At 42.6% G+C, this 25205-nt stretch overlaps 1 protein-coding gene across 3 annotated transcripts in view; it reads left to right on the forward strand.

The window, feature by feature from the left end:
- The window catches only part of ITPRID2 (ITPR interacting domain containing 2), a 35394-nt gene extending 14739 nt beyond the window's left edge, over positions 1-20655 (forward strand). The window contains exons 9-19 of one of the 3 annotated variants that reach the window (XM_080927494.1): positions 144-216; positions 3673-3761; positions 5694-6893; positions 8499-8573; positions 8650-8777; positions 9098-9248; positions 10153-10218; positions 10774-10841; positions 11040-11229; positions 18432-18550; positions 19488-20655. In XM_080927494.1, the coding sequence (XP_080783620.1) occupies positions 144-216; positions 3673-3761; positions 5694-6893; positions 8499-8573; positions 8650-8777; positions 9098-9248; positions 10153-10218; positions 10774-10841; positions 11040-11229; positions 18432-18536 (2145 nt within the window). In that variant the 3' untranslated portion in view covers positions 18537-18550; positions 19488-20655. Of the gene's footprint in view, positions 1-143; positions 217-3672; positions 3762-5693; positions 6894-8498; positions 8574-8649; positions 8778-9097; positions 9249-10152; positions 10219-10773; positions 11230-18431; positions 18551-19487 lie in introns of all 3 variants that reach the window. The other 2 variants (XM_080927492.1, XM_080927493.1) reach the window with 2 other exon arrangements.
- The last annotated feature ends 4550 nt before the right edge of the window (positions 20656-25205 follow it).

Below are 25205 nucleotides of genomic sequence, written 5' to 3' on the forward strand. Positions count from 1 at the left end.
ACATGCTGACAACTTTGAGATAAAGTGCCTACATAAGGTTTGGTGCACTTGAGTCAGACTGACTTGTTTAATGAATAACCATAGGTAGACATTCCTCCTTGCCATAGATTCTCTTGGTTTTAACACATACGGTTCTCTTTTAGGTCCAGAGCACAGAGGGAGAAGCACCTCATGTGCCAGCAACTTGCCAGCTAAGTCTTGCCAAGTCAAAAAGAGGTAAGTGACCACTCACCACTGTTTCCTATGCTTGCTCCGTGTCAGCTGGGGAGGAGTGTCTCTCAACGTGGAGCAGCAGTAGGCGTAGAGGACGTACGGTGGGCGCTCTCATCTCAGCATTTGTGGGGTTCTTATGGGGGAGGCTTTTATGCTTACAAACTAATACTAGATTGTTTATCATGCAATGACTTCATTAAACGTTTCTGTGTGCTCTAGTTTTCAAATGTGCACATGGACTAAAACAGATCATGACTGCTTTTACATTGTTATGATTGGACACTCTCCTATGTTCTGTTTCAGTTTTTTTTAATGCAAATATATCTTGTCAGTGTAATACATGCAATATAACTCTGGCAAAAACTCACTGGCAATAGTTAAACCAAGTTAAATACAAAGGTGTAGATCAAAGGTGAGTGGCTGCAGATTTTACTCCCTTCTTGAATCATTAATTATTGACCAGAGAACCTTTGGAGCCACTCTTTACACTTTGCCTTGGAACTAGAAAATGCCGTCTGGTTTTCCATTTACAACACATTTAATATTTAGAGACAGAAAGAGGAAGAGGTTAAATGGCCACTGAAGGTAGGATTGTTTATTTTTAAACCTTTACACATAGCCAACCACCTGTTTTTTTTTTTTTAACAAGAATTTATATGTATGTTCTTAGAATAGAAAATTACATGTTAGTCTTCCTGAGGAACAGTTTGCATGTGACTTTTCTTTTGTTGCAGTGTGGCATTAAAGACTAGGGACTCCAGTCACTTTGTCTTTAGTCAGACACAAAATGAACTTTCTCACTGGCCAGTCTTTCTGAAGTATGTAAATAGCTGCATGTGCTTCTGAAGCTAAAGGGAACAGGCAGAGGCAGTTGTGGGTAAGGCAAAGGGTGACAAAGACAGTCACTAGTCACTTCCTTTCAGTCGTTCTAGGGATGCTGTGAGTGATGCAGAAGACGTAGATAGTTGACGGTTGTTTATGATGCCACAAACAAAACATTTGCATATTTGTCAGTAAGTCTTTATAAAGTTACAGTAAGAGCCTTTTGTATACGCAGTTGTGATAAAGGGTTACGGGGAACAGTGACATCTGGCTCATTTTGGAAGGTAGCCTATGGGATCATGGTGATGTGACATGTCACAGACTAGTTATAACCTCATAGCTAGATTCACTAGCAGCACACTCATTTCACAAGTATGATAGAAACAAGGTGTGGCCTCACTGCTCTGACTGCAAGTGCACATCGATGGTCTAGGGGCCGGGACTCTTCCTGCACTGAGAGAAGTTCAGTCTCAGCTCCGGTGTCAACCGAGCGCTTACTGGACAGCCTCACACTCCTACAAGTCCTACACTGCTCTTTTTACAGAACACAACTATTTTTCAAGAAAATCTAGATTTTGATAGTGAACAGATGGTTTCCATATTTTCTTTTGTTTTGTACTTATATACTTTATCTTAACTTTTAAATTATGGTAATATTCAATGTCTTCAGAACTGAGTATTCATCCTTAAGTCTAAATTTCTCTAGTAAAGGTCTGTGGTTTCATTTTATAAAATTTACTTACTTATCAATAAGTACTTCATTGATACTTTTGCTTTCTTGTTTTGTTTGCACATGTCTGTGCACTACTGGTGTGCCTGGTAGTATCATGAACCTGGAACGGGAGTTAACCATTGTTTATGAACCACCAAATGGGTGCTGGGAATTGAACCCAGGTCCTGTGCAAAAACAAATGCTCTTAACTTCTGAGTCATCTCTTTAGCCCCAGAGAACTATGTGTTTCATGGGACAGAAATATCTGCCTAACCTGAGATTGTGATGAATTTCTAAAAGAATAAATTCTTTTAGAAAGCTAGTTTGTATTCAGGCAAAGCCTTTTTCTTTAGTTCTGGCTGGCCTCAAACTGAAGCTGCACTTGCCAGTCTCTAGGCTTGTAGATGAACAAAGCAATACCTGGGAGATTTGTAGCTCTGGGAATACTTTCCTACCTTCTGAAGTGCTGTGCAGGGGAGAGCTGTGACCTCTGCAGAGAGAAGTTACTGCTTTGCAGCCTGAAGCAGGGCAGCGTAACTGTTTGCTGCTCACTTCTTCATGCCCACGCTGAGGCCTGCCAGTCCGCACTGCAGTCAGACTGCGGCGCACATGGTGCTCAGCTGCAAGGGGAACCGGCCCAGACCTGACTCTGCTGCACATTCAGCAGTTTGAAGAAACTGAGTCTGTCTTCTCTGTACTTCACAGAAGTTCCCTTTTCCCACCAAATAGCCCTTTAATGTCTAGATCATTTCTACAACTGTTTAGTTGTTGAGAGGTAGCACTGAGTCATGAAGCAAACCTCGCCATGTTGACTACATACCAGAGCACTGAGAATAAGTAAAGTTCCTGTCTTCATGGGCTCACAGTCTAGGTATAAGGAAAACAAAGCAGAGCATGAAGCACGAGAGCAGTGGCAGCTGCTCTGACTAGGCTAGTCCGTGCTGAAGGGTGTAATGCCCCGTTAGAACTGCTGTGAACAGTTTGTCATGGCCAGTTCCACAGAGAACACTCTTTACCTCGTACAGCTTTACTAATACTGTAACACTGCTGCTGATTTTTTTATCTCAGTTTCTAATTGGAATACAGTCACTATTTCTTGAACCCTCAAACTCCAGTACAATGTTCACCCAAGTGAAGTTTAATTTTGGATTTTATTTCGTCATATTATCTGGTTCAGATTATTTGATAAATATTGTATTTAGCCTATTGCTTTTGAAATTCTGCAAGAATTTCACGTAGTGGTGCAAATGTACGGTGTATAAAATCCCCTCTGGTGGTAAGTGTAATGTATATAGAATGCCATCTGGCTTGCTGTACGTAAAAGAACATATATTTACTTATATATTTAGTATCTTTTATAAAAGAACATTTATGTATATATGTTTAGAAATTAGAACTTTGAGACACAATGATAAACATGTCTTTGCAAAAATAACAGTGTTATATGTTAGTTGAATCTTTGACTTCTGTTTAATTGTTATGAAAAAAGCATCATAAGAAACACTAGAGATATTTGAATATCCTCATATTTCAGATGATTTAGTTTATAGCCCTTACTTTCATTCTTTCAAACTAGGAAGCTACAGAATGTTTTCCTGAATTCTGCATATAAACTTCTAATTTCACTTCTTAACCATTTTATAGTTTTATATTTTTAAATTGTTTATTTTTGTTTCATCTCATGTCTGTGGAAATCGGATTTATCAAATACTTTGCCACTAGAGCTTACTTAGCAACTGAATGGTGAGAGTTTCTGATAGAAAGCCTGACTCAGCTTTGTGTGGACTTGAATTCCTGGCTGTGCTTTGAAGCTGCAGTTTTCTTAAGTAATTTGTGCTGCTTCATTGGGGATCGTATCTCTGATGCCATCCCTGCCATTGCGGGCCTGTGCACTGTTTCATTTAATAGTATCTTTCTGTTGACAGATCATCTGCTGCGAACTGCGAGTCAGCATTCTGATAGCAGTGGCTTTGCTGAGGACCCCACAGACTGCCTCTCCCTCAGTCACCTTCAGGTACCATTTCCTTTGTCATTAGTCAGCATTTTCACAAACTTCACTTTAACGTTTTAAGGCGGGCAGTCAGTCCATGTGTCATGTTGTAAGGTTGTCTATCAAATGGGAATAGGAATGAAATGTAGATCATGGCTAGCTATGCATTTGACTATAAATTTCTGGTTTTACTTATTCATGATCTCTGGATATAAAAAAGTTAAATCTTAGTTTTGTGTTACCCGTGACTGAATTGGTTTGGCTTTAAATTGCTTTGTCTGATGTTTTTCTTATTTGCTTATAGTTATTATAACCCAGTATTTTATCATAAACTTTGTTTATTTTAAAACTCATATTCCTGCTAGTTCTATGCACTTTTATGAAAATGAAGGTGTTTTATGTAACCCAGAAAGCAGGTGCTTTTCATCCTTGAGCTGGTGGTTGGTAGATACACAGAGTCACAGAATGCACAGGAAAGGGGTTCAAAATGTCTTCAATACAATCTGAAAATTGAATTAAGGAAAACAAAAAAGATCAGGGTTTTCTAGAAGCATGGCATTTCAAGGCTAAACCCAAAGAGACACAGGAAGAGTCACGTGGGAGAGCTTTTGGCAGTTGGTTCATTTTGTTTTAGGGTTCTGGCCTCTAGTAGGTGGCCCACATTCCAGTGGGTGGCCCTAAAGCCCTGAGTGTATGGATAAGATTGGTACTCAGTGTGTTACCAGAAAAAAACTGAGATCTGGAGTTGGGGAGGGGCATGATGATCTGGGGAGTTGGAGTGGAGAAATGAGATGTAGTTATGATCATAATTCATCGTATGATACCCGTGGCATTCTCAAGAGAATAAACTAAAAACTGTTAAAGGAAGTGCTGAGGAGAATTCCGCAAGTTAAACGGGAAGCGTGCCGGTGCCATGGAAGCCTGGTGTGCAATGCACTGACGAAGGCAGGGGGTCTGGGCCAGCTTCTGACTCCTTGCTCTGAAAGTGCAGCTTCCCAGTACTGCAGGAGCGGCACTTGTACCATGGGCATCCTGATTCCAGTATCTGCTTATGTCCCTGATGCTACAGCGCAGTGTCCGTGCATGGAGTCCCGTGTGCTTCTGGGAATGAAAGGGCAGTGCTCTGTGTGTGCTGAGTGTCCAGGGTTTTATGTGCTTTTGTGGTCTGAGGTTTTGTATTCCACCATGTCCACAGAGTGGCCATCTGTCTCTTTGTACTCATACAATTTTGTTTCCTATTTATATTATTTAATAAAGTTCATGATACTCAATTTTTATTAAAAAGTAAGATTTAGTTTAGATGATTTTGCTTGTTTATAAGTTAGTATAAGTAGTCTGAACATACTTAATATAGAGTGGGCTAAGATATATTTGACAGGTTATGTATATTATGCATCTAAAATAAAGAGTAATGCAGTACACAAAAAACTTGTACAGTGTGAAGAAGGTACCTAGTTGTGATGAAATAACCAAGGTACAGGTAGCCTGAGGCTGTGTCAGTGATGAGGAAGGAGAAGGCCCTGGCTAGGTTTTCAAGGAAGTCTGTCTGCTTGAGGAGCTCTCTGTGCCTTAACATGGGTGCTAAGTTGATCAGGTCGAAGAAGAGGCCATACTGTAAGAAAACTTGGATCCACAAGAATTTGGGATGAACTGTTGAGAGACCCCTGGTTCTGGAGCCAGGTTAGCTGTGGAGAAAGGACATGTCTTTCAGAATGAAGAGAAGATGCTGAGAAGTAGGGAAAGTATATGTGTTGGGGAAGAGCAGGGAGACATCCCTTTCCAACCCTGAGAGTCAGTTTCATGTGTTGGAAAGGAAATATAAGAAAAATAGATGCAAGCCATCTTGATAAGTAAGTGTGGGGTGGGGTGGTAAAAACCAGACTAACTACAAACCTGAGGTCTTGTCAGCGGGGACTCTGGCTTCCTTCTCAGCCTCCCCAATGCTTCCTTTCACAGGTTCATGAGCCCCTGCAAGCCATGGGGAGCAGTGCTGACAGCTGCGACAGTGAGACAACTGTCACTGCACTTGGCGAAGACCACGTGACCCCTGTGGCACAAGACCAGCCTTACTTCAATGAGTCCGAGGAGGAGGCTCTCACCTCTCAGCAGAAAGGAACTGCAAAGGTGGACATCGTTGCTGAGAAAAGAAAAGCAGACGACCAAGGTCTCCCTCAGTGTGTGACTGCAGAGAGTACTGGGGACCATGAGTCCGTGAGTGCAAGTGAGCCTGGTCCTCAGATCACAGGGGCCGAGCAGGAGCCACCTCTGGCAGCTACTGGAGAGCTCCCGAGGGAAGGGAGTGGAGACAGCGATGTGGAGAAAGGCAGTGAATGTGAATTTGCCCAGTACACCACACACCATATTCTCAGGTCCTTGGCTTCCTTTGAGGCTCAGGGCAGCAGTGTGAGCTCTGAGAAGAAAACCGAGTTTCCCTCGTCCCTGGACAGAGTGAACACTGCCCTGCAGAGAGCTCAAATGAAGGTCTGCAGTGTGTCTGCTCAGAGAGTAGGGCGTAGTCTAATAAAATCAAAGGATCTGCTGAAACAAAGGTACTTGCTTGCGAAAGCTGGCTATCCTCTGAGAAGGTCCCAGTCCTTGCCCACCACCTTACTGAGCCCAGTGAGGGTTGTGTCTTCTGTCAATGTCCGACTGTCTCCAGGAAAAGAGAGCAGGTGCAGCCCACCGTCCTTCACCTACAAGTACACGCCTGAGGAGGAACAGGAGTTGGAAAAGCAAGTGACTGAGCACGATGGCCAGGCTTTGGTTAAATCCACCATCTTCATCCCCCCGTCCTCTGGGAAGAAAGAAGAAGCTCCTCAGAGTGAGGGGACACGACAGGAGGAATGCCACCATGGGAGGCTGGCCCCCTGCCCCCAGTTTGCTCCAATGTCCCAGTCCACCTGCTCCCTTCACTCTGTCCACTCGGAGTGGCAGGACAGGCCCCTGTGTGAACACATGCGAACTCTGAGTGCCCACAGTGTCCCCAACATATCAGGCGCCGCATGTAGTGCCTTCTCTCCTTTTGGGTGTCCCTATTCACACAGACATGCCGCCCACGCTTACAGGCCATGCCCTGTGAACCCTCCCTCGGCCATAGAGATGCAGCTGCGGAGAGTGCTGCATGATATTAGAAACTCACTGCAGAACCTTTCCCAGGTAAGACAGAGAGGTCTTTACGTGCTGCTCTGGATTCCTCCCCGTTCCTCAGCAAGTTAGGACTGAGCAGACAAACCGCCTCACTTTCCTCTCCTGCATGCCTCCTAGATGCGCCCCTCCCATTCTGTGGGGGAAAGCTGTAACTAATCCCAAACAAAGTTCATCTGAGAATCTCCTCCACACTATTTTCTCCTCTCGGCCTTTCCTTCATTCTCTGTCAGAACCTTGGGTTGTCCTGTTAAAAGCATCCTTCTTCTCAATCCCTTTTCTCCTTTCTCTGCCATTTGGATGTGCAGATCTCTAACTTTCTAAGACTTCTCGCTGAGTGAGGTTGCTCCATGTTCTGCTGGGTTTTGTAGCTCTCTAAGCTTTCCTGTTCGCCCGCTCACCTGCTCACCTCTGATGCTCGCCTCCTGGCACAGAATTAGTCTCTCCAAGAGAATCAGGTAAAGTGTGAATTCCGAATGCATGCCGCCTGCTACCATGAAATAGTGTGCAAGTAGCCACTGAGTTAAAGAAATCACATTGTCAGAAATGAAAAGAGATGCCCTCCAGATACCTTTGTCCTCCTGACAGTTGCAGCCTGACCAGAGCGCACCCCTCTGTCCCTCGTCAACTTAGCTTTGACTGAGGGTAGACTTCCTGAGGCCGGGAGATTTCAGAGCCATGTCTCTGTACATCTGCAGTGAGCCTTTCCACAAGCTGCTCCAGCTGCAGTGTGTAGGCCATGAGTATCCTATGGTAACTCAGTGGGTGAATCTCCCCACTTCCCACCGCACCCCAGTACACACAGTCTCTCTGCTTAGGTGTGTGCTCCAGTGCCACCGGGCAGCAGGGATGGTTCTCGGTGTCCCTGAACTTGGGGTGATCTCCACATGTCACGTGCGTGCTTGCTGCTCTTGCAGTTTCCCAGCTGTGGGGCTCTGTCCTTGCCAGTCTTCTAAGGAGCTGCAAAGTCCTGAGAGTGTCGAAAGTGACACACAAAATGACACTCACGCGTGTACACAAACACAATCACAAACTCATACTCCCATTCACACTCACACACTTGCCCTACAATGTATGCTCTTCCACACACATACGGTCTATATATGTACACACACTCTCACAGTGCATTCACACTATCCTCCTTTTCACTTTTGATCTCCGTACCCTGAGAGACGGGGCTTTGTCAGCTTTGTCTTCCCGCCTATACCAGTAGAGAGTGTCTCCTGAGAGTGGATGACGCCTCGTGCTGCTCGCTCTAGCCACGGCAGTGACACGCCGTCCCCTGTAGCTTCTGCTTACAGGTCTGAGTCTCTGTCTTCTCTTCTCTATGTACCTTCTCAAGGCAAGAAGGAAGTTCTGTAAACACACACACACACACACACACACACACACACACACACACACACCCTGCTCCTAAACAGTAATTTGGACATGGATATTGAAGGGTAATTAGTAGTAGGCGATAATTTCCTTTACTCTTGATTATAATGTATATCACTGTGGGTTGACGTAGCTCAAAAAGAAATGATAATGCGTGTTACATTAACCTTAGCATCTTAGAGAACTTGGGAGTAGCCCCTCTGACCTGGCCTTTAATCCTCTTTCATCTGTTTGAAGTACCCTATGACGAGAGGCCCTGACCTCGCTGCTCCGTACAGTGCTCAGAAGTCGTCTGTCCTACCTCTTTATGAAGTAAGTTCCCCTTCAGCCTTTGAGTGGCAATAATACGTGTGACTTAGACGTGTAATCCTGCCGCACTGCATTTCAGAATACCTTTCAGGAGCTTCAGGTCGTGAGACGGAGCCTGAATCTGTTCAGAACGCAGATGATGGACTTGGAGCTGGCCATGCTGCGGCAGCAAACCGTGGTATACCCTCATATGACAGAGGAGGACAGGTTAGTGCAGTGGGCTGTGCGAGCACAGTCAGAGCCCTCAGCATAGCGTCTTCAGAACCCAGCTCTGCACACTCTGAACTGGGCAGTGAAGCAGTGTAAGAAACAGGCACTGGGGGTTACTGCACGGTCTCCCTGAGGAGGCTGCTCTGCAGAGATGAGGGCAGGGAATCGGAGATCTCGTCATTACCTCCGGGCTGCGGTCTGAGCTTCCACAACTGCAGCACCTTTCCTTCCTTCATACTCTTCAAAAGTACGAAAATGATTTCTAGAAATTATTCGGCTACTACTTTTCCGAAGTTATGCTTCTCACAATCTGACAGGTATGAAGTTGATCAGCTGCAGGGTTTGCGGAACTCTGTCCGAATGGAACTGCAGGACCTGGAGCTGCAGCTGGAGGAGCGCTTGCTGGGCCTGGACGAGCAGCTCCGTGCAGTGCGGCTGCCTTCGCCGTTCCGCTCCTCTGCGCTCCCGGTATGCTGTTGGGCTGTTGGGGTCCAGCGTCTGCAGTAGGGTTCTTCAGAATGCGGGATTAGGACAGGGTACCTCAGTTTACCCAGATGCTTTAATGCTTTAGACCATGCGTAATGTCAGGTGGCTTTCATACATACTAGTTTTATGTATGTTATACATATTAGTGCAGTGTGATAAATTTCACATTTAGTATATTTAGAAACACATTGAAATTTTTAATGGTAATTTTCAGTAATTGAAAACGCAAAGGTCAACACAAAAGTTTTGTTTTTGAAGGAAAACTTCTAGTAAACTAAAAGATGACTGCTTTAAACCTGTGCCCCTGCTTGTAACTCCAAGGAACAAATGATCCCTTTGATGTTTTCCTTTGTTTTTAGTTTCAATCTTTTCCATGCCTTGATCTTTTCGGGGGGAAGGGGGTGTTCTTTTCTGTTGTTTGGTTCTGGTGCTGAAGATTGAACCTAGAACCTCCCCTAGGCCCACTCCCTGTTCTCCGACCTGACAGCCCCTTCGGTGCCTTCTTCTCTGTCTCCTGAAGGAGGCAAATGGGATGCCTCGATGGGATCCATCTGCACAATAATAGTGTGTGTGTGTGTGTGTGTGTGTGTGTGTGTGTGTTGGAGAATGAGAATGTATATAGATAAATACTATTTCAGGTCATTATGAGTACATGCTCCTGTGATTTTGATCCATCATTCATTGTTAGAAATGTGTGGTGGAGGCAGAGACCCTGAATGCCTGAGCAGCAGTCACAGCATTCCTTTGATGCAGTACCTGGTAGCTGACTACAGCGTTTGTGGTATGAAGTGTGTGAAGGAAATGTGTGGCCGAGCATTATTAGGAAGCACTTGCAGTTGGAGGAGACTGTCCGAGTGCAAGCCTGTGCACTGTGCTTACCTTCCAGGGGATGTGTGGCAGCAGGAGCGTTGATAACTTATCATGTCCGTCTCCACTGAACGTCATGGAGCCGGTAAGCACGTGGGGAAGGGGTGCTGTAATATGTCATGAGCATACCGTCTTCTCCGCTTGTATAAAATGCATGGTTGGTTTAAGTACAACCTTTCAGAAGTAAAATATTGGAAGTGAGTTTGCCATTGGAAGTACAGTGCCAATTTGGGCCACTAGAAAGCTAGCTTCTTTGTAGTGATTTGTCTTATGACTATGGAAAAGTTCATCTGTACTTGAAGGAGTGCTTTCATGTCAGGACCTGTAAAAATGACTGTATTCATTGCACTTTAGACTCACTGGCAAAACATGAGTAGCTGTTTTAGTTTTCATTAGTTACCATTCCATGAAATAATCCAGACATCGCTATGGTAACTAGTAAAATTTCACTTCACCGTGGCTTGAGATTGCTACAAATTTAATCTTGTGTGTGAATGAAATTGATAAGTTAATAAGCTAATGAAATTGAATTATGCCTTTAAAATTCCATGTGATTTTAGACAATAAGGATAGCTGGAAATGTAACCTTTTTAATTAGCAGGCCTAGTCTGGAGAGAAAAGAATAATGCTTTGCTTCCAGGTCACAGAACTAATGCGGGAGCAGTCATACCTGAAGACTGAGCTGGGCCTGGGCCTTGGAGACATGGGGTATGAAATTCCTCCTGGAGAGAGCTCAGAGTCCGTTTTCTCTCCAGCCACATCAGAGTCATCTTCAGTCTGCTCCAGCCCCTCCCACACCAACAGAAGATCCAGAGGGCTGTCTGGGAGCAAACCCAGAGCCCGCTTAGTGTCGAGAAAGAAGATATTCCGAGCCTCTGTGGCCCTGACACCAACTGCCCCCTCTAGAACAGGCTCTGTGCAAACACCTCCTGATCTGGAGAGTTCTGAGGAAGCTGGAGCAGCTGAAGAAATCTCTCAAGTTGTGGGACTTGCATCTCACATGGAGGAAGAGCCAGAGGATCTCTCGCTGATGCCCGCTGCTGAGGAAATGCACCGGCATGTGGAGCAGGATGAGTTGCAGCAAGTTATCCGAGAGGTGGGTCTGGTCTGAGCCTGGGCCACCAACTGCAGATGTGTGTCATGGTAGAATTGGTCAGGTACTGTTTACTTGCTAGACTTCGATTTCACTGCATACAGTAATTGACAGAAAGCTTTAGGCCAGCTTTCCCATTGACTGCAGTTCTGCTGAAATATTGTTCATGAAGTTAAAGGTGGGAAAGCCCTTTAGACCCCTCATTTCAACATGTATAAAATTAAGAGTTACAGTTTAGACCTCTTCCAGAAATAGATGCTGTCATTTTATAAAATTGTTATTGGCATGATAGAAAGGAGGCGGTTAATAATGGTCAGGAACTTGTCTCCTTTCCTTTGGTGTCTGGAGAAGTGTAGAAACGGACTTGTTCATAGACTGAAATACGGCGTAAGGTGGGTTTTACCCTGGACGACGTGAGCATGAGAACCAACAGGATCAGCCATGGCTTTGGGTTCCCACTCACGGCCATGTTCATCCAGGACGTGCATGGAACGACTGCGCGCTTTCCATTGCCGGGACAAAATGCCCGAGAACAAACTAAAAGGCAATGTTTATTTCCGTTGGGACTCAGCGGTTTCAGCTGTAAGCACTCTGCTCTGTTCTTTGGGCCTATAGTGAAACAAGAACATGGGGCAAAGCTGGGCTAGAGCAGCACACAAAGGGGGTGGGACATGAAGGGTCAGGGTGACAGCCTCCACGATTAGCCCAAGGACCCGACTGCCTTCTGCCTGGGCCTGCCATTTAAGTTTCTCTGGCCCATCCGGACTAACTTAGTGACTTCTCGAAAGCCACACCTCTTCAGTATCACTGTATAGTGGACCAAACCTTAGGCCTCTGAGCCTCTGGGACAATTGTGGATTTCAATTATAATGCTTTTTAAAGATTGAGTTCCATTACTCTAAACTGGTATATCCCTGTAAAAAGAAAAGCACCATGGATAAACTTGACCATAGTTTGGACCTGCTCTCTCTAAGTCATACATGTTGAGCATTGGCTGGGACCTGCTTTCTCTAAGTCATACATGTTGAGCATTGGCTGGGACCTGATCTCTCTCTCTAAGTCATACATGTTGAGCATTGGCTGGGACCTGCTTTCTCTAAGTCATACATGTTGAGCATTGGCTGGGACCTGCTCTCTCTCTAAGTCATACCTGTTGAGCATTGGCTGGGACCTGCTTTCTCTAAGTCATACATGTTGAGCATTGGCTGGGACCTGCTCTCTCTCTAAGTCATACATGTTGAGCATTGGCTGGGACCTGCTCTCTCTATGCATTATATATGTTGAATGTTCTCTCTATAGTTTATACACATTGAATATTTTTCTGTTCTGTTTTCACAAAGATGAAGTGTACTTTTCTTTCCAACTACTCCTAAAACTCCTGATGATAAACACCCTTTATTTTGTTATTAGTAAAAAGAACAACACATTATATATTTTAAAAGTCACATTAGGAGTTCAGCTATTAGTGACAATGCCTGAGGCCTTGAATGTGACCCCCAGCAGAGGTGGCAGTGTGTGTGAAGTCATGAATGTGAATCCCCCCTACTCAGCACTGCTCAAGAAAAAAGGAAAAACAGAGGAACCAGCAACACAGCTTATAAAGGATCAGAGGCAGCTTTAATACCTGTGTGAGCTGACGGACTTTTAGAATGAAGTCTTGGCATAATATCTTCCCAAAAGAGCCGCTGCTCCTCTGGGGCCGGAGATTAGTGCCTACTCATGGTGCCATATTGTATTGCATAGTAATAGCTTGAAAAGGACAGTAAGACAAACAGTGGGTTCTGTTGTGAACACACATGACTTCCTGAAAGTCTCTGTGAAAACATGCAGTGAAACCTGGAGGGCTTCTCGGGAAGAATAGGATTGGAGAGATGACACTCAGGCGTCACCAGTGACAGGAGAGAGGACAAAAGAGCAGTGGCAGGGCTTTATGCAGTGAGTGTGGTCAGGAGCACAATCCTACAATAGAAGACGGACTCGACCGTGGAAACCTTTGAGCTGTGCGTGTGGAGCCCAGGAGTGGGAGGGTGCGGCTTGTCAGTTCCTGAGCTGGGTGAAAGGGTGCTCTGCAGTCTGAAGGGGCTCCAGTGCCAGCTCTGAGCACGACTGTGCACAGGGCTCACCCTGCTGGAAGATTTTTAACTTACTCACATTTTGTGTTCTAAGTTCCTGGATTCAGCTGAAAGCAGTTTTCTGTGGCCACCCATGTGTCTGGAGGATGAAATTAAAATCAACAGATGTGACATTTGTGCTACATGCAAATTGTCACCCAGGATTTCTGATGTGATGACACAAATGTTCATTTTCAAGATCTGTATAGGTGTGGGGTGTATGGTTTTATTTGTTTTCCAGACTTGACGTGACTACTAGTGGAGTTCTTCAGTTCTATACATTTATTTGTTCTGAAAATGGAGGTAATTTTATAACTGGATTGTGGCTAACTAACATTTAGCAAAGTGTACATTCAACGTCCTCAGTCTGGTATGCCTGAGTAGGAATATGAGTAGGAATCCATTCCTAGGTACTTGTTTATACACAGGGCGGTACTTTATTAGATCAAATAATTACTCAACCTGAGCTGCATTTGCTAATGACATGTTAACTCCTTTCTTCTACTAAATTCTGATATTTTTGTTTCTCTTAATCTGCTTTGGTTTAAAGTTCTCCTGAAAACTTGGCTTTCCTTTGCTTCATTGGCATAGTTACTCCTTTAAAGCATGCCTGAGTTTTCATCTTAAAAAGTTTGTTGGCCTGATCCATGTTGCAAATAATTGCATAGGAAGAAAGTGTTGGCGTTAGGACACTCACTGGAATATTGATTCTTTGGCCAATACCACAGACTATAGAAGTCATCTCTTTCCATTTTGCTGCCTTGGTCCTAGGGAATTACTTAATCATTTATAGGAATCTCCTATTAAATATGGAAGATGTTATACTTTGTCAGCAGTTCAAGTGGCATGAAAGACAGATGTTTGCCAGGCTTCTCAGAATGTGTTACTGACCCTTCATGAGAAGCCGTTCAGCCTAGAACATGTGAACCTGGGAAGGAAGTCTGCCTTAACATTTATTCTTGTCCACAAAGGACTTACCCTGCACAAGGATGCTGACGGCATGCTTAGCAAATCAAACTTTCTGAAGTAATTTGAGAACATACCTTAGCTCATTGCTGGCTAAAATTCAAAAACCAGTTCATATTGTTATCCTAACTCAACTAGGTGGTTTTATGTTTAAAAGTTTGTTTATAAAATATTTCAAATACTGATTTTATTTTTCTCTCCATTTATGTCAGCAGGTAAACTTATAACCTTAAATGTCCATGGTACTAAATATCAAGTTGCTAAGCTTATTGTATTTGCTACCAAGAAAATAAAATTTGATTCTATCTCCCCAGTAAATTTGTGACCCTAACCCCATTAACAAAGCCAGCATTCAGGAAGGCAAGATCTGATCTTGGATAGAACAGTTCTTCAGGTGAGGATTAAGCGTGTTTGGCAGACACTCCCAGGGACCTTTTTTTTTTTTTTTTTTTTTTTTTTTCTTACTGCACTCCTGGGTGCATGAAAACAATGGCATCTGTCAGGCCTTTGTTTCCATCTTTGCACCCTGGGAGGTTTAAAGAGCTTTATTATGTCAGTGCACTCAGCAGAATCCCCCTTTAAAAGAGAACATCCACACACACAGTCCTTTCACACAAGTGCTTAGTGCACATTTGGTACCTAAACTTTTGTCAACCTAAGGGCGCTCCTTCTTGTTCCAGATTGTGCACACACAAAACCTTAGGATTTGTCTGAGTCATTTGTGATACATGTGATCATGGCCTAGAACCACTCACAGATACTTTAGAATGTGCGTCTGTATAGGAATAAAAAGACAAAAAGACGATTATAAAATATGTGAAAATGCCATTTTCAAAGGAAATTCAGCCTCGGATATCAAGAATAAATCACATAGATCGGCATGCTTATCATAAAGGTTTTCTGTGTTTACTTTAGCTCCCATGCTTAGTTTACAGCTGTCAGTATATCTGACATGTTTAAACATGTGTTGGCTAAAAACACAGCTCATGTATTCCTTTGGAACGTTTGTGAGACCATCTAAGGGTCCTGGCTTTGGGGCGCTCAGGACTGTGTCTATGCAGCCTTACGTCACACCAGCAAGCCATTGTGTGCCTCAATAAACAGTCTTTTTTAGTGTCAAGTAGTCTGTCTAAAATCTACACAGCTTTTGGAAATTGTGCTCACAAAAGTGCGTCTACTAGCCAGTCTAGAATTTTTACTGGGAACCCGCACGTCTTCTCTACAGCACCGGGAACTTTAGAACTAGCTTATTAGTTCATGTGCTGTTGTGAGGTGGCTTATTTACGGGCGTTGTGTCATTTTCAGTGCAGTTTCACTGCAGCCACTTTCGTTTTCTTTTCCTTTTGTTTTTTTTGTCATGGTTGGTTGTTTGGTTGGTTTGGTCTTGGTTTTGTGAGACAGGGTCTCAGTATGTAGCCCTGTGTGTCCTGGAACTCTCTCTGTAGACTAGGCTGGCCCCGAATTCAGAGATCCATTTTCTTCTGCTGTCCGAGTTCTAGGATTAAAGCATGTGCCACCACCCCAGCTTTCTTTTACTGTTTCTGTGGTGGTGTCATTTGTGTGATCATCTAGAGTAGAATGTACTCAACAGTAGAGATTCATGGTCATTTGTTTCTTTCCCTTTTTGAGACAGGTCTTGTTCAAGATGGTCTCAAGTTCTAGGTGCAGTCCTTCTGTCTCAGCCTCCCAGATTCCTGGGACTGCAGACGCCGCGCTCTGAGATACTCCTTTATGCTTTGTGCTAGCAATATCTGTGGTACCATAACAGTTAACATTCATTTTTAATTCAGTGATAAACAGGAAGATGATGTAATAAAGTTGTCTTATTAGGGACTGCTTAACATCTTGTATAATATAGAATTTCAATGGCTCTTTTTCTGTGTGCTGCATTTACCTTATGTGCTGTGGCTACAATAATCTGATTTTCATGTTTCATACCCACTAGAAATGGATCTAAAGTACGATACATCTGAAAAGTCTTTGTTATTTAATGTTCACAGATGGCGACAGAAGGTGAACTTGAGATCTGATATTTATTTATGTGTGAAGCAGGGCAGATGATTGTTGATAGCAAAGGAGCATTTTGTTTCTGTTGCCTTTGTAGTTGTGAGCCTAGCCTTTAGCAGCGGAGCCATCTCTCCAGCCCTGCTCTGCTGTGAAGAATCATATATAAGTCTATGTATTATGTACCAGGTTTGCACAGCACAGCCATTTTTAGAAAGGCTTCAATTGAGATGTTTTCAGGATGTGTTTAGGAACGATGTGGGAAATAGATGAGGCTGACAGGAAGCTGTGGAAATGTAGAATTTTTAAGAGCTAGTTGAGAGTAGCACAGTGCTAATTTTGGAGTGCATTATCAGTTTACTGCAGGAAATGCACATTTAAAGCCTTTACAAAGAGCTATTTGGAGGTGAAGCTATGTCATTAGACAGAAAAGGAGGAAGAAGACATGTAATATTTGTGTTGCATCTTGACATCTGGACATGATCATTGCCTCATGTCTGTTTGTTTTTCTGTTTGGTTGGTTTATTCTTTTTTTCTGTTTTACATTTTTTTCAACCTCGCATCCCACCCATCCCCCTCACACACATCAAGTTGCTTCAGGACTAGGCACATCCTCTCCCACTGAGGCCAGACAAAGCTGTTCATTTAGGGGCAGGCAGCAGGCAGCAGGCAGGCAGGAGGCTCAGGGACAGCCCTGCTGCAGTTGTCTGAGGGACCCACTTGAAGACCAAGCTGCACATCTGCTATATATGTGCAGGGGGCCTAGGTCCAGCCTGTGCTCACTCTTTGGTTGGGATTCAGGCTGTGGGAGCCCACAAGGGTCCAGGTTACTTGACTCTGTTGGTCTTTACTGTCTTCTTTGGGTCCCTCAATCTTTCTCCTAACTCTCTGAATGACTCCTCGGGTTCCATCTTTTTGGGTGTGGGTCTTTGCATCTGTTTTCATTGGCTGTTGGGTGGAGCCTCTTGGGGGTCAGTTATGCTAGTTTACTGTCTGCAAGCATAACAGTATCATTAATAGTGTCAAATTAGCATCTGCCCATCAGTTTGCCTTTTTCAGCAAGAAAATGAGATGTGTATTTTCTCTTGGTGTGTGAGTATGTGTGTGTGCATGTGTGCATGAATGGGTGTTTACTTGTGCATGGATGTATATATGCATGTAGAAGCCAGAGGATAGCCTCAGATGTCACCCTCAAGAGATGGTGTCTTAGATTAGGCTAGCTGGTTAGTTCCAGGGATCCACCTGTCTCCACCTCCCTGGTGTCTGAATTATAAGCACATGTCACCACACCTGGCTCTTGCTTTCCTGTGTTTTGTTTTTCCCATGGGTTCTGGGCATTAGATCCAGATACTCATGCTTGCATGGTAACCAGTATACTGCCTCAGCCACTGTCCCTTCCCAAGATGAGAGTTCTTACCTAAGTCAGACAGGGAACATGTGCATCACAACCCTAAAGAAAAACAGTTCAAGTTTCGAGCAGATGGCTGTTTGACATATGTTTATACTATTTAAAATGTAAGTATCACTAAATGAAAGTTTCTTCTGTCCACTGAAAGTGTGTGTTGGTAGATACTGTTTTCAGTTGGTAGAGCAGGCAGCATTTCTGCCGGCATCTCTCTCTGCCACTTTCAGGTTTCCTTAGCACTAAAGGTGCAGATCCTGCTGCTGTCCTTATAAAATAAAAAGCAACATTGTATTCAGTTCTGCAGGCTGTTGTGTGACATAACTTATGATAGTATTCTCATGTTTCTCCCATAAGAACTGTGAGATTTAGCCAAGCAGTGGTGGTGCACCCCTATAATCCCCAAGGCCAGCCTGGTCTACAGAGAAAGTCCAGAACAGCCGAAGTTAAACAGAGAAACCCTGACTCAAAAAAACCAAAAGAGGAAAAAAAAAAGATTTAAAGTGATTTTTCATAATGCCTTTGGCTCTGTTGTGTCACATGGAGTCGTCTGTGATGTGGGGGATGGGCTCTTCTTCAGGTGCCTCTGTGCTTGTCACCTGAAGGCTGTGGTCTCTGTGATTGAGCTGACCGCAACGATTAAGTGGTATGCATTTTATCTGAAAACAGGAAAAATAGCATAGTCATATTGTTAAATGCATATTTTTCTTTTTCCATTATAGATTAAAGAGTCTATTGTTGGGGAAATTAGACGAGAAATTGTAAGTGGACTTTTGGCAGCGGTATCTTCAAGTAAAGCATCTGCTTCTAAGCAGGACAGCCATTGAGTGAGACATTTTCGGTAATGTTTGTTAACGTCTTCATGTAACTGGATACACACTGACATGTGATTCGTGGTTCTTTGCTCTCTTAGAGCAGTTGTCGTCTCTAGCTAAACTCTTATTTTGTATATGTCGTAGTTATGTCATAGTTATCGTACAGTGTGAAGACCATATGCAACCTATTCAAAGTGTCCATGAGCAACTCAACTTAGAAGAGAATCTTCTGCAGTGTGTGTTTTATATAGAAAGTCATTATAGTAAATAAATCCTGGAGTTAGACTTTAGACCAGAATCTTACTTTAATATTAGTTAAATAGTATTTCAAACGTCTAATGTATGGTCAAGAATTTGATAATTAATCAAGCACTTTTAATACCTTACCTTATTGTTTTTGCCTTTTAAACAGATATTTTGTAGATCCATTTCTAATCATAATTTATTAAGGATTTTTATGTGACTTACTAAAATAATAGCTATAACTATTTTATAAATAATATCTATTTTTATTAATAGCAATGTTTGGTGAACACACCAAGGAATAATAGTATACAACACTTTCAGAGCTGAAGGTGTTTATTCAATGTGATATGAAAAATGTGATATATAATTTCAGCTGTGGAAAGCAAGAGAATATTTTAATAGATATTATGTCTTACAAAATTATACAGTTTTTTTTTCAAAACTTGGGGTAAAATTATTAACTTTCAAAAAATATATAATAGCCAGAAGATTGTATATATATGTTAGATAGATGGATGGATGAATGGATGGATGGATGGATGGATGGATGGATGGATGGATGGATGGACGGACGGACAGACAAATGAGCAGACAGACAGACGTAGAAACATGTATACCATGTATATGGATTTATCTGAATAAACTTCACATTTGTTTTAAAGAATGTCCAAAATAGTATTTGAAGAATGTCTAATATTTATTTTTTCTTCTTTTTAGGGTTGGGATGGACCCCATTAACTAATATAGGCGTTGTCAGTGATTTATGCTGGTGAAGGTGTTGTTTGTCCTATGGAAGATGTTTTCTACTGGGCTGGGCTACTTAAGCAATGGACAGTGCATTTCTGTATGCAGTGTACAGGTTATGGTTCTTTGCATAAACATTTTAAAAAACATAGAAACTTAGGCACTTTGCTGACTCATTTCTAAACTATCAGACTGGCCATGAAAGCCTAGTATTTATTTGTTTGTCAATATTTTTCCAGTTGATGTGTCATGTAGAGTTAATTGTAAAACTTGAAGAATTCCAGACATAACCAACTTATAGATAACATGTTTCTTCAGACTAACTTCTACAACACTGACCTCTATGAGGTGTTTACTGTGCAATAACAGATTTGTATTTTGAGAGCTTGAAGCAACCGATGATTTTTCCCTCCACTGCTCTTCATTTGGGTGACTTCCAAGAAGACGAATGGTTCTGTTGTAAAAATTGCTCTTAGTTCTTGAGGAGGCTACTGAGAAGCAGTAGGGTAGATCTCATGAGGTTACCTACAACTACTTCATGTTCTTACACTGTAAGCCTTGTTGCTTTGCCCCAACAAATGTAATTTGATTATAGCTATGAGCCTTGTGGTAGACACTATGTACTCTCTGTGCTGTAATTTCATTATAGCTATGAGCCTTGTGGTAAGCATACTCTGCGTTGTCCAGATGTCTTACTTCAAGGTGTTTCTTCTGTCTTTTAGACTGAGTAGTATTGTCAGGATAATGGGACCTGTGACTTGAATAGATAGAATAGATGAATAAGCTGGGTATTGTTTTTCCAAATGAGATTAGATTTATTTTTCTCATGCATAAATGATTTTAATTCAGTTTTAACCAGTGAAAAGTCATGGTTTTACTGAAAAAAAAGTTTCCTACCTGGTATTATGTATGTCAAATAAATGTATAAAGTAACATCCAAATGTTATTAGAAATTAGTCTTTTAGTGTTTGTAATTTTCAACTCCTGTTACTTTGTGTGAAAATTTTTAGCCAAAAGTGCTTGGAATAATTGGCATTCTTTGAAAATATATCTAAAAAGTTTATAAATATTTGAACTATCACACAAAGGCTGATCTCTAAAAAAACAAACAAAAAAACCATTAAAACAATAAAGTATTTATTTTGCCTACAATGTTAAATTCTTCTTTTGAGCTGTAACATGAAGAATTTGGATTACATTTGAGAGCTAACCAATAAAGTCTGAAAGGGTTATTGGTCCTTCCCTCCCCTGGAGAGGTTTCTGCGATGCTATTAGGAAAGTCAGTCTCCACCAACAAGAGGACACAGCAATATATCACTCTTGGGCTCATAAAGGTCCAGGGCTATGATCCCATGTTAGGCCAGTTTGAACTTCTATGAAAAAGTATACAGTGAAATATGAAGAACAGATAAGCCAGGCGTGACATGCATCCCTGTAATCTCATTACTGGTCAAGCAGATGCAGGAGTATCAGTAATTTGAAGCCAGCCTGGACTTATAAATGACTGGGCCTCAAAAACAGGAAAAAAGAAAAAGAACAGATATTAAAATATAGCTATTACTCATGTTCTCCTCCTTCTTGTCCCCTCTTGTACCCAGTTCCTCCTCTCCATCCACCTCTGACTATTTTGTTTCTCCTTCTGAGTAAGATTCACACATCCTCCCTTGGGACCTTATTCCCCAGTTTCTTTGGGTCTGTGGATTACAGCATGTCTGTCCTGCACATTATAGCTAGTGTGTACTTATAAGTGAGTACATACCACACCTGTCTTTCTGGCTCCAAGTTACATCACTCATGATGATAGTCTCAAGTTCCATCCATTTGCCTGCAAAATTCATGATGCCTATGTTTTTAATATCTGGATAATATTTTATTCTGTAGACGTATCACATTTTCTTTATCCATTCTTCAGTTGATAAAAATCAACTGAGCTTGTTTCCGGTTTCTGGCTGCGGCCCAGTGTCCCTGTGGGACATCTTTTGGGTGTAGCCCATCAGTGGGTCTTGAGGTAGAATGGGGAAGGGAGACAGGAGGGGGCATCTCTGGGGCTAGTGGGAGGCCTGGGATGGGGGAGGATATGGAAAGTCTGTGGGTGTGACCGTAGCTGAGATTCCTACCACAGGGGACACAGAGACTAAAGTGACCACCTTCTGTAGTCAGGCAGGGCTTCCAGAGGGAGGGGGCATCAATCCACCCACAAAACCTTCTACCCAAAATTTGTCCTGCCTACAAGATGTGCAGGGATAAGGATGAAGCAGAGACTGCCCCAACTTGAGATATCCCATGGGAGAGAGCCAGCCCCGGCACTCCTAATGATACTTGCTATGCTTGCAGACAGGACTAGCATAACTGTCTCCTGAGAGGCTCCACCCAGCAGTGGATGGAGGCAGATGCAGAGACCCACAGCCAAACATCAGGTGGAGCTTGGGGAGCTTTGTGAGAATGTGGGGGGTAGAATTGAGGAAGCCAGAGGGGTCATGGACACCACAAGAAGACCTACAGAATTAACTAACCTGGGACCATAGGGGTGGTACTATACCACTAACCAGGGAGCAGGCAGGAGGTGACCTCGACCTTTACATATTTCTAGCAAATGTGCAGCTTGGTGTTCACGTGGTCCCCTAACAAGTAGAACGGGGCTGTCTCAGTCTCCGTTCCCTGCAATTGGATCCTTTTCCCCTACCTGGGCTGCCGGTTGGGCCTCAGTGGGGGAGGATGTGCCTAGGCCTGCTGGGACTAGATGTCCCAGAGTGGGGTGGTACCCAAGGGAGGAGAAGGGAAAGGGACAATGGTGGGGAGGAATTTGTAAGGGTAAGGCTGCAACGAGGAGAGGGACTGTGATCTGGAAGTAAGTGAATACAAAAATACTGAAGAAAAATATTGTTAAATTATTCAACAGTTTAACCAATTGATTATGGTGGCAAACAGCCCAGATGAACAGGAACTAGTGCAAGCATTGGTAATTTTAGCTATTCAGATTTTTAACCAATTTCAGGTTAAGATTCTAACAGAATAAGAATTTCAGGTTTTGATGATCAAGACTGTTGGTCTAACGGAGCCAACAGACCGATCACTTAGCATATGAATAACGAGAATCCCATCACTGGTTTTCTTTTCCTTGCCCGGGTTTATTGGGAAGTTACCATGTTCCAGCCACCATGCTATCTAGAGTGAGTAATGAAGGGGGCCGGAAAAACACACATCTCTAAATGTAAGTGCTACTTAGCAGTGTCCAGTTCAAAAAAGAACTTGAGAGAGTGTCATTTACTGTGTTCAGAAAAGTCCACCCATGTCTTTTGGTTTGAGTGAAGTTGTAAGACTGAAGACAGAGATCAGGCATATATGAGGTTATGTTATTCAAGAGGAACATTAGTAAAATATTATCCAGAACACCAAAAGTGATTTCAAATTACCATGTGCCTGGTGAGAGTGATGTTCTCAAAGATGCACATTGTTCATAGCTCAAGGATGTTGTGCCAAGAGCCTTCCCAAAGAAGGCACAGAAGAAACCCTGAGGTTTTAGCCACTGAATAATATACCAACAATGGGCAGCTCCTCAGTATGAAGTACATGCTGTACCATTCCTTTTTAGGAAGCAATTAAGTGATTAAAAACAAGGCCATCCTCACTAAACACTGTAGTTTGCTATTCGTGTTCTTGAGGTAATTGTTTAGTAAGTCCATGAATATATGACTCATGGTTCCTTCTATTATCTTTACAGCCCAAAGATATTATATTTAAAAAAAAAAAAAAAACACCTTTAAGTATTGTAAAGCAGATTCTGAGTTAGATTCACAAACATAACAGCATGTGTGGGCACAATTAGAACAATTAGGGTCATTACTTAAACTTCAGTTATGAATATCTAGGATTGATATTTGGCCAGAGATTATACCACTATTGCTTATTAATATATACAAAATACAGGCATCCAAAGAGAAGTAATGTTTACTCAGAGCTCTGCGTGTGAGGACAGCTTGAGATACCATCACTAGTGAGTAACATTGTACTTTCCCATGTGAGGGCAAGCCTGCTTTCCCTCTGGGTTTCCAGTGGGATGTCATTCTGGCATAGCATGCGGAGGAGACTTCTTCCTCATGAACAGTGCCTACGTTGCTGGCCAAGCTGCATTGCTCACTGCCCTGCTTTCTCTCATGAATCCTTGTGGAAATGCTGATCATTTCTGCTCTCAGCTGCATCTCCTTGGATATGTTAGCCATGGGTATAAACCAGCCACACAGGCACCACTACTGGTCTCTGCTACACATCCTCATTCAAGTCAACGAAGTCAAATCCGCCTTGGCCAAACCTTACAATGGATGCAGTGTCAGGCACAAATTCTTTCCTTCCCGCCTTATTTAAGAACAGAAAAGTATTCAAATGATGAATATTAAACGTTCATATTTTTATTATTATCTAGTCTACAATCTCATCACAAACTTATTTAACCATCCGTCCTCATTCAATAAAAGAATGAGTCAAAGTAACCGATAATAAATTTTCTTTGATTTTTGAAAAAACAAATGTTTATCTATGTGAGTCTGTACCTGTGGATGTGGCAGAAGGCTGAGGTGCTCACTGAGGCTGGAGGTGGATATACATAGGCATAACACTGATACTTCTTTTTATAATTTATTTTCAAAATAGGGTTTCTCTGTGTAACCCTGGCTGTCCTGGAACTCTCTCTGTAGACCAGCCTGGACTCAAACTCAGAGCTCCCCCGTCTCTGTCTCCTGAGTGCTGGGATTAAAGGAACATTCCACCTTATAGTTCTCATTCTTATGAAATATCAGCTATGGAAAACAACTTTCAAAGTCTCATTTGAGTGAGGTGGCTCAGGCCTATAATTTCATCACATGATAAGCTAAGGCAAGAAGTTTGTCACAAGTTCAAGGTGAACCTGTGAATGAATACGTAGTAAGTTCCGGGCTAGCCTGGTCTATAGTGTAAGGCTCAGTCGCTAAAGAAAATAGTCTTTGAAAATGAAACAAATGAAGGCAATTACCATTTGTGGTGTGTGTGTGTGTGTGTGTGTGTGTGTGGTGTATATGTGTTTGTATCCATATGTATGTGTACATTAGAGAGCACTTGTCAGCACTGTCTTTTAAATCACTGCACACCTTGTTTCTTTGAGACCGTGTTTCTCAATGAACCTGAAGCTTGTAGTCTCAGCTAGACTGGCTGGATACTGAATTCTAGGGACATACTTGTCTTCCTAGCTCTGGGATTATATATACAAGGTACCACATCTATGCTGGAAGGAAATCAAATGTCAGTCTCCACGCTTGACAGCAAATACTTCACCAACCAAGCCATCTCTCCAACCCCAGTTTATTCTAACTGCTTCTATGAGTTAATTTATTATCACAGCATATATATTGCAAACCAAAATGTATTCAATGCAGACTACATTATAATTCCTTTTTGAGAGGTTCAGAACACTTGATTCTAATTGATGTGTGGTAGCCAACTGACTTTCAACTTGATATAATTCCGAAAGGCATCAAGTCTGGAATAGGCTAAATTGCTAGATACCGGAAATACTTTAGACTGACATTTATGAAAACACTTTAGACTAGGCAGTATCTGTGGCAGAGAGAAATGGGCAGTTTCATCCAAGAGATTAGTAATGGAGTGACATTTAACTGTGGCTGGTCTAAGAGGCAGAATCAGGAAATGTGGATATCTATA

This window comes from Micromys minutus (genome assembly GCF_963924665.1).
Source record: "Micromys minutus genome assembly, chromosome: 13".
NCBI classification, from domain to species: domain Eukaryota; kingdom Metazoa; phylum Chordata; class Mammalia; order Rodentia; family Muridae; genus Micromys; species Micromys minutus.